Consider the following 17,685-nt stretch of genomic DNA (forward strand, 5'->3'; position numbering starts at 1 on the left):
TGTTTGCTTTCATTTTCTCCTCATCTCTGACTCTCACACTGATACAGTGGCTTCTTATAAAGTAAATATCAATAAATAGTAATCAGCTAGTCAGTTGACTCTGAATGTATGAATCAGGCTTTAATTCTGTTAATCAATACAATTCAGTATTATTTGTACAGCGCTTTTAACAGTGGATATTGTCTCAAAGCAGCTTTACAGAACATAAGAAATATAATCAAAATGATTCAAGATAACTTGTATTTATCCCCAATGAACAAGCATGAGGTGACTGAGGCGACTGTGACACGGGAAAACTCCCTTAGATGGAAGAGGAAGAAACCTTGAGAGGAACCAGACTCAAAAAGAAACCTCATTGTCATTTGGGTGTCATCGGAGGGTGTGATTATAAACTGTTATCGACACCGAAGAGTATTATTAGAAATAATGTTTTTCTACAGTCATATATAGTCCGACAGTTGTGTATTGATGAGGAGGCTGTTGTCCCCAAAGACCACATATACTTGGCATCTTTTCTTTTGAATGTCCGCCTGCAATCTTCATGAAGCGGAATCCAACCGATAAATCTCTTGGTGGCTCAGGATCCTCATGTGGTTGATGCCTCTACTTACTACAGGTCTGAAATCTTCATGAAGCTGAACACAGCTGGAGCTGGCACGATCTCTAGATACCCAACCTGAGGCATCTAGAGATCGTGCCAGCTCCAGCTGGAGTCTTACAGGAATGTTCTTGTGGGTCTTTAGAGGTCTGGAGTCTTACAGGAATGCAGATATGTAATATAAAAAAAATAATATGACAATACTGGACCTTTGAATGTCATTCTGTGCTTAAAGTAATTCATGTAAAATGCAGCAGATTGGAAGAAAAAAATGACTTCTTCCTTCACATCACATTATCAACATTTTCTTGGTAAAAGGTAATGGAGTGACTCACTTTATCACATCCGTCTCCTAATCCTGTGTGCCTTAGATTCGTTGCTTATCTCTTTTCTGTGTCGTAATTAAAGCACGTTTGAAAACCTGCCAAATGATATTTTGTTCCTTTGTTCCTTGATTATCCAAAACACAGAGTCTCACTCTACAGCCAGGAAAGGGTTTCATATATACTGTATATATATATATATATATATATATATATATATAAACAAACTTTATATATACTAGAAAATATATTTATGTTTACGAATTGAGGAACTTAAGTGCAAAAGGCAAGTTGACGTGAGAAAGATAAGTTCATTGTTATTGAAAGCTTTAATTCATAGGAGCATGCATGTGACTTTCAGAAGTGGAGGAGAACAAAGACACTGCATCCAGACTTTCTAACATTTTATACACTTGGGCAGTTGGGGGTTAAGGGCCTTGCTAAAGACCCACCACTGGAATTTGAACTCATGACCTGTGCAATAGTCCACCGCAGAGTGGCGCTGAATTTACCATTGAGCTCCCACAATTTAGTTTGTACAAAGCTCTACAGAGGACCTGTATAGGATTGGGGAGAGGTAAAATGCTCGAGGGATTAACAAGCTAAACTCACAGTATACATGTAGGAAGTGTGGGTATCAAATATCAATAGAAGAAGATAAGTCGAGACCTCTCCTATGTCATCCTGATCCGTGGCCTTGTTTCCTTTAGATAACAAAAGGCAAATGGCTGAGCTAAAGAGATGTGGAGACATCTAGTGACTGAAAAGAGATTTTGAGTGATACATTAGTCTTAAGTGATAGACATTAGTTCATAAAGATTAAGAAAAATATCTTAAGATAGCTTTAAAATTCCTAACTGGAAATCTTAGCTTAAGAGTAAAGTATTAAATATTGTATGCAACACATTTCTTCTCCCTCTTCACCTTTTGTCCATTTTCTCCTCTGCTAAACAAACTCATCGGGCTCTTTAAAAGTCCTCTTCTCTACTCCTAAGACTTTTTGACCTTATGAGCTCTTTTAAGGGTTAAGATGCTTTATGAATAACTTTTATCTTTAACAGGATTTTCTCTTCAATTTTAAGGGGAAACGCCCACATTTCTAAGAATTTATATCACTAAGAATCTTTCTGAATATAAGCCCAGGCACTATAGTCAGCTCTTTAGTGTTCGCTCTTGAAACAGACCTCTTGAAACAGAAACTCTCTGAAACAATATAAAGAAGAAACTGAGAGGAACCAGAATCAAAATGGAACCAACAACTTCTGAGTAGCATTGGAGAGTGCACACGTTTTTTTTTTCCTTTTAAATTTATTGGCCACTTTTAATTATGCCTTAGGTTTTTGTTTACATTTGGACAAGTCTAGCAATTGGTTCAGAATATGTTTTTTTTTTTAATCAAGCATACTCTTTTGTCACACTTTACAGTACAGTAAAATTCTTTCTTCGCATATCCCAACTTTGGAGAAGTGAGCCATAATACAGCACCACTAAATCAGTGAGGTCTTGGAGCCTTACTCAAGGGCCCAACAGTGGAATCTGTGGTGGCTTATAGCTCAACATGTTTGACTTGCACCTTAAGGGATGGGGGTTTGATTCCTGCCTCTGCGGAGATGGGATCTTCTCTTCATGCTTTAGGTTTCCTTCCCCAGTTCAAAGAGTGTGTGCAGTAGTTCATTATAATGGGTTGGCATCCTGTCCAGAGTTTTCCTCGCCTTGTACCCGAGTTCTCTAATATAGACTCTAGCTTCCAAGTGATCCTGTGGCTGGGTGGATTTACTGTACTTTTTACTATTTATACTGCCCCTAGAGATTAAAATGCAGCAATGAGATTTTCCCCACCACAGAGAAAATCTTTAATGAATTTTGAAGGCAGGGAATCTTTACCTAAAAGGTGTCCCATAGGTATGCATACATGTCTTCAAAAATCTTTCATACTTCATTTATATTAAATATTTGTTTTCAACTAGCCTTAGAAAATGATGAGAGAAGAGCGGATTGAAATTGGTCTCATTGGTGTGTCAGGAAGTCGTCGCAAGGTTGCGATGGAAACAACAGGACACATGGCAAGAACATCACACACAACACTGCTGTCAAACTGGGAGACAACATTGTTAGAGAAGAAGAAGAGGAAGTTTTGTTAATAAAGTCTGAATTTCCCTTACCAATCTATGTAGACTTTTAGAAGGATAGTTTTAGTAGTTATACCTTACAAGAACACCTTATGCTAACTTTTTTGGCAACTGCTGGAGAGATACCATTAACTAGGGTAAGAACTCACCTTGGCAGCATTAGACATTAGTGTGTTTAGGTATCGGTAATGCTGCTGTACAGATGTGTGTTTGAGGACGCATGATACCAGAGTAGTGTGTGGCAGGATCAGATCTGAATCGTCTGAAATAGACGCTGCCTTCCATCCAAGATTAACGTCAGAGTATATACTGTATTTGAACAGAATAACAAAGAGAGCTGCACAAGCCTCAAGTCTGCCAGTCACTCTGCTTTTCTCTTACCTCTACTCTTTGTCGTCTTTATTATCTGCTCTCTCCAGTGACCTCAAGTCATACTGCAATGAACAACGTAACTGGATTTCTATTATTTGAACAAGTATTATTTCACCTGCCATTGCCTGGTGACACAGCGAACACACACACACACACACACACACACACACACACACACACACACACACACACACACACACACACACACACAGAGTAAAGGATGATGCCTCCATTGTTATGCCAGTGTGAAAGGGCCGAATAGGAGACAAACAAGATTATCACACCAAACATTTCAGACTGTTCACTAGTCAAAGCTTAACCTGTTTATTTATCAAGCTGAATATATTATTCATAAATAACTAATGAGAGCATTTACACAAGAAAATTGTCCATGAAAATCCTGTACGATTGGAAAAATGTTCGTATCCTACTCAGCACTGACAAGTAACCCTCCTGGTACAGCTGATATACTACTGCCATATACTTTGTAGCTAAAACCATTTGGCTGCTGCTACTTTATAATAATACTATATCATTTTTATTAATATAGACATGAGCCTACATACACTTCTACCTCTGAGACAAACTAGCTTTATGAACTTTGCCTTTTATGGAGATGTGTGAGAATCACCAGCTGTGGCAAACCCACAAATGGTAATGTATTAATTTATAGTTGATTGGCATTCAGCAAAATACTATGAAGCAAAACAGCATTTTATCATTTTTGTAAATTTCAGTGAATTCTTTTGGTTGGCTTACACAAACCTTTACACACAATTTAATTAAAACTTGAATAAAGTTTTTTTTTTTTAATGAAATAGTTATACTTCAAGCATTGCAGGAAAGAGTTTTTTTAAGGTAGAGTATTCCTTTAAGAGAAGAGCCAGTGGGATATAATTGGATTGTATTTTTTAAAAATTCTGTTTAATCCCAATTCAAGGAACATGTAGGGACATTAAGGAAGCCAAATCAGATCGGCATCAGACTACACATCCAGGCTCTGACAATCACTGTAACTACATTAACATACATCCAGGGAAATTATACAGCTCTATTCATCCATCATCCAAAGCATTCCATCACTGTCTGCTACAGCAGCACAGGCCGTGAGTAAACACAAATGGATTGCAAGCAAAGACTTAATCATTTTATGTCATCTATCAGTGAACACATCTTTACAGATAGGACCTCTCCCTGAGCACACCCATCATTCTATCATGTGAACCTCTTCCTTGCAGACGGACGATACAAACTCCACCATTGCGCCACAAACATCTACGTACATAAGGGAAAATGAACACTTTGGTTGAGTTACATTTTGCTAAATCAAATCAAACAGCCTCTACATGATTGGCATTTCTTAATAGACACACACACACGCACACACATCTCCATCAGGTGAGAGACAATTTCAGGAGTGATGTGTTGCCATGTTTGCTGTTAAAGTTCATCTCCACCTTGCAAAAGCTTCCTGATACAGCCATGTGAATGATCGCAATCGGGAATTCTGAAAGGCATTTTACAAATAAATAAATAAAGAATAAAAAGTGTTAAGTGTTCAACTGTATTGAGACTTGGGACGTGTTACTGGTTACTGTTATTGGTTACTTTTGGTGATGCAACACAATGCCACAATTTTTTAGTCTAGCAAAGTTAAATATGAATCCAACCACTATTCCACTAGAAACACCTGGGGGTTAAAGTAGAATTGTCCATTTACTTGATGTTTTTTTTCTTGAGGGTCTTGATCATAGGTTATAGCTCTCTACCTCTGGTATCTTCAAACTCTCAGTCTTCTGAGCAGTAGGTCTCTGGCACTGGTACAATACCAGCAGTCAGCCTGGTCTGAAGGCTCGAGCGGATAGTTGTGCAAGCTTGCTACATTACTTGAGTTACAGAAGGTCTCAACTAGAGACCGACTGTACGTTTCATGCCACACAGTTATTTCTGTGTCCCCCTGGCTACCATATTTTCTAAAGGAATTTGGTTCTTTACCAGAATATAAATAAAATTGTAGCTGCAACCCTGGTATACATCACAACTCAATGAACTTTCCATAGATATACAAACGGCTAACAAATGATGTGTGAAGACCTACCTCTTTCTGAAACACGTAAACTAGCACTTATGCCCCTTTTCCACCAAGGCAGTTTGAGTGCTGGTTCAGAGCCAGAGCCTAATTTAAAATCATTCATTCATTCATTTTCTACCGCTTTATCCGAACTACCTCGGGTCACAGGGAACCTGTGCCTATCTCAGGCGTCATCGGGCATCAAGGCAGGATACACCCTGGACGGAGTGCCAACCCATCGCAGGGCACACACACACTCATTCACTACGGACAATTTTCCAGAGATGCCAAATCAACCTACCATGCATGTCTTTGGACCGGGGGAGGAAACCGGAGTACCCGGAGGAAACCTGGGCACTGGGAGAACATGCAAACTCCACACACACAATGCAGAGGCGGGAAACGAGCCCCCAACCCTGGAGGTGTGAAGCAAACATGCTAACCACAAAGCCACCGTGCCCCCACAATTTAAAATCAGTTCTTTCTTTTTCGACACCCAAAACACCGGCTCTGAACCAGGAAAAGTGGTTCTTTAGTAGAAAGGTCTAGACTAAAAAACGCTTGCGTCAGGGGCTGGGTTACTGTGACCAACAAGACAAAAGAGAACGCCTTTAGCGCCATTTTTAAATCATTTTAAATCAGGATTTGCCGTGTTTGGATGCCAATGTAGGTTAGCAAACCGGTTCTTAGAAGGATCGCCAGTGGAACCAGCAGCCTGTTCTTTCTGGTGATAAGGGGGCATTATTTTCCCTGTTTGTTATATGTGTATATTAGATAAAAACCCTGAACAGAGTTTTAGGTTGATGGTATCTTAAGTCTGTAGCGTAGTAACACAGTGTTAATGTATTCACTGATAGAGACTTCAAAGCACTTTTGCACTACCTACTATGTGTATTTGTAACTAGTCATTTTGGATACTGTACTCAAATCCCGTTACACCTCTATTAGTCTTACTGTACTTCACTTTAAATGTATTAAACCCTGTGCTTGGTGCTCCTTTACGTCGGGCTACTAAAATAAAAATAAAAAAAAGAGGACACAACATATTTGATGGAACAATGTATGTATTCTTGAATCATTTTCCAAATGTCAGGAAAAATTGGGCCACTCCAAATAATTGAACAATACATAACGAAGCAATGTCTGAATACAACATGGAATGAGGACAGAGAAAGAAGAGACTAAGATTTCTGTACAAAGTCATACAGTACAAAATCAAATCGCTCCATCTTTCTCCTGGACACAGGAGGACATACTGCTAGAGGAAAAGGAAAGTCAGAGATGGAAGGAGAGATCTGTGTGCATACACAAAGTTTAAGAGCACAGGTGGGTGCTTTCTCACTCGTCAGTCTCTGTCACAGGTGCATGAAATGCAGAATACAGTACAGCGATGACGTCTGTTAACGTTGTTCCTTGAGCACTTGGCAAGTGTGTGTGTGTGTGTTGGGACTCATAACAGCAGACAGCCGCTTCTCTTCTTGCGCTTGCGGACCTGCAGGGCTGCCCTGGTGGCCATCTCGAACACCTCCCGCACACCCTCTTTAGTTTTAGCAGAGCACTCCAGATAACCAAACGCACTGATCCTGTTAGCCATATCTCTGCCTTCCTCAGGCTTCACTGGCTCCTGAAAACACACATAATAAGAAAACATAATCGTTCGTCAATTGTTGTGATGTACAGTAAGAAGAAGAAAATGCTTCAGGATGTGCTGTTTCGGGAAAATAATCAACTTTGGGGTAATGTCCTATATTCTCAAGCAAATAAATAAATAAATAAAAAGGATCTGTCCTAAGTAGTCAACATTTAAACAGAGACTTGATTTAGCTAGAAGGGGATTACACAGCAGACGCATAGTGTATAGTATAATAGTATATAATATAGTGTGTATATATATATAATATAATATAATCGTGCAAATATTCCACGTGCAAGGCTTACATACTAACCAGGCTGCACATAATAATAGAAGCTTTAGTTTGAAAATTCAGCAATTTGTGAATAAATATTCTACATCCCATTCTAAATGTATGTGTGCACACAGACGATCACATATGAAGCATAATACAACTCCCTAGAGGATACGTGTAAACAGGAAACAGCTGCATTTTCTTTTCCTAAGATGAGCACTGTAGACAGGAAGTGCTTTGTCTCCATCCCAATTTAAGACAATCTGCCATCATTGTTCAGAGATTTCTAGTCATTATTGCCATGAGAACATGCGCGCACACACACAAACACACACACAAAATGTACCTGCTTCATCTTGGCCAGCTCTCTGCGAGTGTGTTCATCATTGCGCAGGTCTTTCTTGTTCCCCACCAAGATGATGGGAACATTAGGACAGAAATGCTTCACCTCTGGTGTCCACTTCTCAGGAATGTTCTCTGCGTGGGTGCACAACACACTGTTAATGCCGGCACTCACAGGCTCTACCTAAGACCTTACACATAGCATACAGACAGAACACGGAGCAAGCAACACTAGGATATTATATTGGCAGAAAGAGTGTTGTTCCGTCAAGACGATACTCGATACGGCAATAATCAGGCTTTAGGCTAGTATGTGCATGTGGATACATCCCCAGAGTAGTATTATGAAATGAAGGGGGAAAGAGAAATAAGTAAGTGGAACTGAAATATTAAGAGGTATATTTTTCAACAATTAATTTGCAAGCGGGGTGGGTGGGGGGAGAGAGAACCATGGCTTAGTGATTAGCACATTCGCCTCACACCTCCAGGGTTGGGTGTTCGATTCCCACCTCCGCCTTGTGTGTGTGTGGAGTTTGCATGTTGTTCTCCCCGTGCCTCGGGGGTTTCCTCCGGGTACTCCGGTTTCCTCCCCCAGTCCAAAGACATGCATGGTAGGTTGATTGGCATCTCTGGAAAATTGTCCGTAGTGTGTGAGTGTGTGAGTGAATGAGAGTGTGTGTGTGCCCTGTGATGGGTTAGCACTCCGTCCAGGGTGTATCCTGCCTTGATGCCCGATGACGCCTGAGATAGGCACAGGCTCCCCGTGACCCGAGGTAGTTCGGATAAGCAATAGAAAATTAATGAATGAACGAATAATTTGCAAGCATACCTTATAACTCATGCAACGCAAGTATGTTCACTAGGGGGCAGTGTCGTGTATACCAAAACAAAACGCGAAAAAAAGAGAATAACGAATGCAACTTTGTTAAAAAAAATAAAATAAATAAGTAAGCTTTGTCCATGAAACCAAGTTAAAAAGTTTATTAAGTGTTTGTTCACATTGTGTCTGTATGAATCTAGTGGTGTTATAGCTGCACAATTCTAGCAAACACAGTTCTTAATAAGTTCTTATGGTCTGCATTGTGTCATTATGTTTGTATTTTCTTTTGCTTTGTGAACATTTGGCCCACTGCTGAATATAACTGATGACCCCTGGTGTGACGTGATGGTGTGAAGTACCTAAACTGTCAGGACTGTCTATGGAGAAACACATGAGGATGACGTCTGTGTCTGGATAGGACAACGGCCTCAACCGATCATAGTCCTCCTGTCCTGCTGTGTCCCATAAAGCCAGCTCAACCTGAGAGAGAATGCGACAGAGACAGAGAGAGAGAAAGAAAGAGAAAACAAGAGAGAAAGCGAAAGAGAAAGACAATGACTTCAGAAATTAATATGAAATATGTATTATCCTCATCATATCACTTTTTTCTCCACCCACCCAAGTACACAGCAGACCTTCTTCACTCCCTGATCTACAACTGTTCCATGCAGTTCAATCACTAAAGAGCTGACAGATTTCTGGGCTGAAGAAATCAGTTTGATTCCAGCACCGAATTTCACATGTTCTCATGAATAACATTAAAAGTAGCTGTAAAAAGACATGAAATTAAATTCCATGTGAATCAGTGAGAGCCATTAACATGAAGCTAAACTGCAAATGTTAGGATACACATCATAAGCCCTGGTATTAGTATTTGTGTGGTAGGAGCTGCGGAACATCTCTCATATTGCATGTAATCACGGTTTAGAAGGATATACAGTCAGTGAGCACGTTATTAGAAACACTAATGATGATTAGACTCGTCCTTTCTCCCAAAACAGCATCTTCTTTCGTGGCATGGAAAATGTTGGAAACTTTCCTTTGAGATGCTTGTCCAGATGCTGTTGACAGGATTGCGTCACACAGTTCCTGCAAAAACTTTCAGGTGGTTCTGCGCATCTCTTTTTCCAGCACAACCCAAAGCTGTTCTACTTTCTATCAGCTGCAGCCAGTCTCTTCTCTGTCAGTCTCTTTCATCAACAAGGCCTTTCCATGTGCGGATGCAAGATGTTTTTTCTATATTGCACCATTGTGAGTAAAATCCAGAGCTTCTGCATACTTATGCATGAATATCAAGAGATCAGCAGTTATTGAAATACTCAAACCAGCCCAACTGACACTAAGCATCATACCATCTATATCTCTGACATCACATGCATCTCATTCCCCCATTCTGATGGTTGTTGTGAACACTGCTGGAAGCTTCGGACCCGTATCGCCATGATTCTGTGCATTTGGACTGCTGCCATGCAATTAGATAATTGCATGAATGAGTAAATGTACAGATGTTTCTAATAAAGTGCTTCAACAGTGCATTTGTACCGTAAACACAGGATCTGCAATGGCAATAGTAGTAGTAATGTGATTGTAGTAAAGTAGCAATTCATTTAATTATATTTTAAAGAATTCTGCCATGAGAAACTCCCACAATGAATTATGTAACGTTTCACTCTCGAACTGGTGGAAATGCAAGTCAACACACACACACACACACAGAGAGAGAGAGAGAGACACACACACACACAGAGGCGCACAGACAGACAAGCACACACACACAGACACAGACAAGCACACAGACACATGCACACAAACAGACACAGAGAAAGAGAGAGACAGACAGACAGAGGGGGGGCACTCACAGACACACACACACACGCACACACAGAGAAAGAGAGAGAGAGACACACACAGACACAGTTGTATACAGAGCCTTAATTAAGGAAGTGGGAGATACTCATGTCTAGTTTCTAGAATGACACGTGCATGCCGTCTGATCGAGAAATGGGAGGTCTACCACAGGTCTAAGATCATACCGCAGCTAGTCTCACTGTCTTTATTGCTTCTGAAAAACTGGTCAGAACCCTCAAAACCACAGGGTGGAAATGATCTTGTAGATCTTATAGATACACAGCGGCCCTGCGAATTACCGCAGCACCCTTCCTCTTAACATTCCTGTGCTCTGTCTCACATCACTGTCACCCATTTCAGTTTCGGTGCACAGCACATAGCTCTGATTGTCCACTAGGTCATCGTCTCCAAATGGAAAGTTTGAAAATGAATCAAAAGCAATAAGCAGTTATTGTAGATCACTTACATCAGAAAGTCATCTGATGTACTGAATATTGCTGACTTTCCAGCAAGGACTCAAGGAGAATATAAATGGAACAAAGTTGGGGAATTATATTTGGAGTATCTCATGCAACATGACGGAATATTTAGTTGAACAGGTCAATTAAAAGGAACAGCTGCACGATATAAACAAAAACATGCTATAAAGTGAAGAACATGGTGAATAATACAATAATAACTACATCCACCCAAAAATGGTGGTTTGGATATTAAAGAAATCTTTGAGAATGAATTCTGATCCTGAATCAAATGGAAAAGAATGAGATTGGATTTGGAAGTGGACATATTTACATATAAAGACACTTATTTGTATAATCTGTAAGTATTGACTATTATATTTGTACTGTGCATGATTAATGTGGTGTATGTTAGAGAGCTTATATGAAGATTTACAGGTCTACAGCACGCGAGATTCGAGACGTTTTATGAAGAAATTCAAGTTTAGCTTTATATTAAACAGGGTGCAACGGATCCGATCACGTGCTGTCTGGGATGGTTGGAGGAGAGAATACACCCAGGATGGGATGCAAGTCCGGCACACCACGTGCACACAGCAATTCACACTTATTTAAAAAATGTATCTTGGCCAAATCACCCAGTGAGGCTTTTTTTTTTTTTTTTTTTTTTTTATAAAGAGCTCAGGAACTAAACAGGGACCTTGGAGCTGTGATGCAGCAATGTTACCTGCTGTGCCACTATTCCACACAAACACCAAGACACAGTATATAATCAAAATGTAATGTTGAACACTATTTAGTTCTGTAAAGTAGAACTCCCTACCCTAAAACCATATAAACTTTAATGACTTTTACATGAAGTACATCTGGATTCTGTCTATAGCACATTACGGTACAAAATGGTGATGATGATGATGATGATGCTCTACAAAAAGTTATAGTAGAGATTTGCACACACTGCCCTGGTGCGATCTTCACCCAGTCTGCTAGCCCACTGGCCATCTGACGCACTTCATTGCTATTTCCATGTTCTATATACAAGGTCTCAAACCGACCTGTTCTGGTGGTAAACAAATAACCAAGCATGGGAACTGACAAAGGGCATCAGTGCAAGCTCGTAACATGCCTGAGCCTGAGCGTAACATGCACCTGCTGCTGACACGGGGCCAATGTTGCACTTCATCATAAAGAAAACCTCCATCAAAATTGAGAATTCAGCTGCACTCTGGTATAATGACGTATTCATAAACCCAAGCTGTATCGATTCAGAACTACTTCCAGAATACATACAAACAAAAAGGCGGTCACGCTGATCAATCCCAAGGGGCAAAAATTCCATTACGTCAGCTAGCAGCAATGAGGCTGGCAATATCCTGTATATCCTGTCAGTTGGAAATAACGGGTTCTTTAAACAAGCAGACATCCTTTACCAAGAGTGTACTTGAACACCTGAGTTGACGTTGTATCCATTTTATGTCTTTAATAAAACATTCCCTTTGATACTAAGCATTAAATCGAGTGGTCTCATTGTGTGACCTTGCACGACACCTGGAGACGTCGTACAATATCACAGCATAGAATTAACTCAACATAGTTGTTCTGTCTGAGTGAGCAAGAGTCGTTAAGTAGTACTCAGAGTGCAAAACACAGCTTATCCCGGTTCTACACGCTGCCATTAACAGCGTGGCACTGACTGGAATTTAGACCTTTTTTTAACGCATTAGATGTGGTTTATAATGGGACTAATGGTGAACATTCTGTATGGTCTTGTGTTAGTGAAACACTGAAGCACAGCTGAACAAACCTGTTCAAAACACCGTGGGTATTAAAATACATTAATCTAATGGATCTGCACAGACAGCATGAGCTACTGTTAGTATTGACGGTATTACAGAGCACAGTTCACTTTATATATACACACACCAATGCAAACAACTATATATATATATATATATAAAATCAATCAATATATCAATATCAAATCAATCACCCGAACACACCTGAAACGGACACCAATCTATATATATAAAAAAAAATTATATATATATTATTTGGCATTATTTGGTGGTGCTGGGAATACTGGGGATGTTTTTTATTAAGTTTACAGGCGTTTGTGACAAATGTAGAAAAGTATGACGAGCCAATCCATTCGATTAATACCGATCCAACATGTAAGGTAAATGTTGGTCTGATATGGACGCTCAATATCAGACGGACACTCTGTACTACGATGACATGATATGACATCCTGATATGGTTTATTCTACCGATATCAGAAACGCTACAAGGACGACACTCTGGCACATTATGTAGAATGACCAATCTGATCGATGTGCTAAACTGGGCTGAGACACTGCATCTGATCAACAACCAGTATCTGATCAACACGCTGCACTGGACACTCAGTGACGCACCGTATGAGATGTCTGATTCCAATCAGAATTTTGCACTTCCCATAACCAAGGATACACATTTATTAGACTGTCACTTCAACGCTGGACTTGCCACTTTATACACTATTTACACACCATACTGCACATGGACACTTTAAGGACAATCTTTAAAAACCATACACATTTATGTATATACATTATTTTTCCACTATATTTTCATATTTTATATATAGTTTTTTTTATATAGTTTATACTTTTTTATTTATCTATCTCCTTTTGGTTTTGTTTTTTATCCTAAATTGCATTCCTTTTTCTTTTTTTTTTATGCTTATATACCGGACATATGCAAAAAGCATTTCACTGCATGTCGTACCCTGTATGTGTGTGTCAAATAAAATTTGATTTGATTTGATTTATTGCAGTTTTATTAGTACATTTATTAAGTATTACTGAAATGAATGAATACATGAAGGCAATTCCACATAAATATAAACTTGATCCTGGAACATAGCAGGCTGTGAACTATGCAAGTCTACTCAAATGCAAAAAATCTACCTACTAAAAAAATAACCAATAGCTACTTTTCACTCACCTGTTTGCCATCCACTTCGATGTCTGCGATGTAGTTTTCAAATACAGTAGGTACGTAGACCTCAGGGAACTGGTCCTTACTGAAAACGATGAGAAGACACGTCTTCCCGCACGCTCCGTCTCCTACGATCACCAGCTTCTTACGGATAGCTGCCATTGCTGTAGATTGAACAAAGAAACAACGGTTGTTAAAATAACGTCGAGATGTCACTTTTCGAAATGGCCGACACACTATTGGTTTTGGAGCGTGTAAGAATAGAAAGCAAAATAAAGTATAACGAGGGGAAAGATATTCTGTAAGAGCTACTGGCTTTGCTCGATGGTAGCTATTTCAAACTCTGAGCCTGGCTTTCCTTTGGCAGGAGCTTAGTTACCGCATGGCAACATTTACTTAAAAAAATAAAGAGGGAGACAGAGAGGGTCAGAGCTGGACCTAGTTCCACAGACACTAAAGTGGGGAAATAAATAAATAAACAAACAAACAAACAAACAAATAAATAATCGGTTGGTGATTTTCTGCCCTTTTTCCCTGCCCTTTTTTCTCTAATCTTTTCTTGGAGTGAGAACTTGTGGAAATCAAGGACACGATGGCCTGAAAACATCTCATCCAGAGCATAGAAACACACACACCCTTAAATAGATCCACCGCAAGCAGGTATCCAAGTTTGAGTGTATACGGTACCTCCGGGATAATGCAGTCTCACACACACACACACACACACACACTACCTGTTCATACTGTTCACCTCAGCTCTAAAAGCTGCATGCTGACACAGAAAAAAGGGTCAGGAACACTGATTGTGAATGCTTCTGGTGGCGGCCAAGTTAAAGGGCAGCAGCTCTGTAGTGCCTTTCTAATGTTAATAGATGTTCCCCAAGTGGAGGAAAATAGAAAAAGAGATTCCATGCCAAAGCAAAGTCACATGTACTATACAATACACAAACAGTACTGTTTCTCATGGATCACAAAGAAAAGCCAAGCCTTTGTTGCTGAAAAACAGAATAACTACTAAAGCTATTCATTAACACTTCTGATCGAGTGGTGATTAAAAGATTAAGGATTTAACAATAAAAGGTAAACAAAGAGGAAACTAAAAGCAACACCTATTAAATATAGAAGCAGCACATCTATTAAATGACAGATTCAGATTCTCTAATTCTAAGGGCTGTGATTGGACAGTGATTACATTTCAGTGTTCCACTACTGCAACACAGTGAGGAAAAGGAAATGCCATGCAGCAGGATCTAAAATAAACAAATGAAAACCGATCCCGTGCTGAAATGAACAAGCACAAGTCAGTGAAGGTTTTCATCGGGGCAGCTATGATACAACAACCCTGGAGCAACAGTGGCAGCTCGGTGGTGCTGGGGCTTGAACTCGGATCTTCTGATCAACAGCCCAGACCATTAACCACTCTATCAGAAATCTTAGTTGGTGACGATAGACACTGTTCATGTTGCGTGTTTGAACTGCAAATGCTCTAGGACAAGATGTTACTGTGTATAAGCTCAGGCAGAGATACCGCCCACAGTACATGACATGGAAAGCACTGAACTGTGTCTGCTGAGAAATTCCATGCATTCTTACGTTTTTGTTTTTGCTGAATGCCAGAGTCCTGCCCAGATAGCATTCCTCCTACACGGCTCAACTTAGTCAAGCAGTGGCAGCAAATGATTTTCCTGTTCCTGGATATGCTTGTTTTCAGAGCTCAGAGAAACTGTACGCACCATTTGTGCCATCCTAAAGTCATTGCTACACGCCTGCATTGTGGGAAATCTGTTCAGGATGCAGCTCACACAGACACAGAGACACAGACACACACACAGAGACACTGACACACACACAGAGACACACAGAGACACAGACACACACAGAGACACACACAGAGACACAGACAGAGACACAGACACACACCTGACCAAAATAGTTTGATTGTGTGACAGGGTTTAAAATAGGATCAAATCCTACAGTGCATTATATCCACACAGTAGATGGTCAAGCAACCAGGAACCCGCAAGCACAAGATGCCTTTCTGATGGTCTGGAAAACATTAATAATGATCACAGCAGCCAGTGAACACAAGCACTGTAAGACTTTAGTGACATTTTAGATCAAAAACTTGTAGTGTAATTGCTTTATCCATCTTCTGCAATATCTAATCCATTTTAGCAAGAGGATGGACAAATGTATCAGCCACAAAGGCATAAATAAACAAACAAAAAAACAAACAAATAAATAAATAAATCTCTCGGTCTCCTGTTGCATATTGGTTATAAAGCAATCAAAGCAATGTTACCGTCTGGTTTATATGGTAGAGTTCACTTTTGTAATGGGGCTGGATTTCAATACTGTTAAGCATGAATTATTTTAGAGTTTTTAAACACACAGACACAGCAAAGTACAAATAACTACAATCTATGCAAATAATAAAAGGTGCTATTACAGTAAAATTGCATTAACAACTGGATCCAGATGTTTTCCAGTTTCTTGGGTGTTCGGCTCAAGCTCAGCTCTTAAAAACACCGAGTAACGAGCGCTCTTGTAATCGCCGCCTTTTAAACAGATGAAACATGTTTACTCATCAAACTCTGTGTGAAGAAAAGATCATTAGACATTTCTTACAGCTGTGTCTATGCAAAAGGTTCAGGCTTGGTCATACATTAATGCTCACGCTCTAGTGTAGTCAAATATTAAAATGAAAAATTAACGAATGCAGGAGGGGGAAAAAAAGATGAAAGCAGAACCCTACAGGCATCATCACTGGTTGATATCTTTCAAAATGATCAACTACTAAATCGTTAGATCCAAAAACAGGCACTACGAGAAAAAAAAAAAAAAAAAAAAAAAGGAATAGATGGTGGTTTGCAAAACCATTGGCTCAAAGAGAAATAAAATGTGTAGAAATGACCTAAAACAGGTCACAGCTTTCTCTCTCTCTCATTCGGAGAGAGTGTGTGTTTGAGAGAGCCCGCGAATGTTCCTGGTGATAGCGTCCCAGTTTCACACACGCACATTCATCACACTGTCACTCTCGTGCAGAAAGTCTTAAATTATGGCCGGCTCTGCTTGCTACCGCGCACCGGTGACTTTTAAACCACCAGCGGAGCTTTACTGCAGATTGGACACAAACCGTCTCCTCACAATTGCTGCAACGTAAATGAGAAACAAGCGCCTCATAAAAAGCCTCGTCCTTTTCTGCTTGACCTTGTTCTCCACTACAGCATGCAGAAAAAAAAAAGAAAAAGGAAAAAGCCAGAAAGGTCATACTGTGCATGCTTAACAACCCTTCTACCCTCCTACTTGTTCAGTGTGGGGTACAATTCATACACAAATGCACTACCACACGAATTACTAATACAACCTGATGTGATGGGGATTTTCATTTCACACCATCTATGCGTTATATACGTACGAGTGTGTTAAAAAGGAAAGCGGTAAGTGTTGTCTGTATGCAGTAGGATTTAACTGGACTGTGGAGAAGTGGGTGTTCAGATAGGAGTGCGAGTGAACTCAGCGTTTTTCCTGGTGAAAGGTGGGGGTGGTGGGAAAGATGGAGCTGAATCATGACATGATATTACTGCTTAATAGGTTTTTTCTCCCAACCCACACATTCATAGTGATGTGGTTTAGAGATGGAGTAAAAAGTTGTTCTGTTAATTGCAGGTCACACAAACACCAAGAAGCAAATTACAAGACGCAATTAAACGTGCAAAAAAAAAAAAAAAAAAAGTTTTATTTTCCCCCCGAATATAACACTAACAAACAAAAACAACCCAGACTCTCTCTCTCTCTCTCTCACACACACACACACACACACACACACACACACACA

General features: G+C 39.8%; 1 protein-coding gene across 2 annotated transcripts in view; it reads right to left on the bottom strand.

Moving 5' to 3' along the window:
• Positions 1-6,539: 6,539 nt before the first annotated feature.
• The window catches only part of rhocb (ras homolog family member Cb), a 30,070-nt gene continuing 18,924 nt past the window's right edge, over positions 6,540-17,685 (bottom strand). For both annotated transcript variants that reach the window (XM_027166518.2, XM_027166519.2), the window contains 4 exons: positions 13,854-14,011; positions 8,922-9,042; positions 7,747-7,877; positions 6,540-7,117 (listed from right to left, as the gene is read on the bottom strand). In XM_027166518.2, the coding sequence (XP_027022319.1) occupies positions 6,944-7,117; positions 7,747-7,877; positions 8,922-9,042; positions 13,854-14,009 (582 nt within the window). In that variant the 5' untranslated portion in view covers positions 14,010-14,011 and the 3' untranslated portion in view covers positions 6,540-6,943. The remainder of the gene's footprint in view (positions 7,118-7,746; positions 7,878-8,921; positions 9,043-13,853; positions 14,012-17,685) is intronic.

The sequence above is a fragment of the Tachysurus fulvidraco genome, chromosome 14 (assembly GCF_022655615.1).
Source record: "Tachysurus fulvidraco isolate hzauxx_2018 chromosome 14, HZAU_PFXX_2.0, whole genome shotgun sequence".
Lineage (NCBI taxonomy): Eukaryota > Metazoa > Chordata > Actinopteri > Siluriformes > Bagridae > Tachysurus > Tachysurus fulvidraco.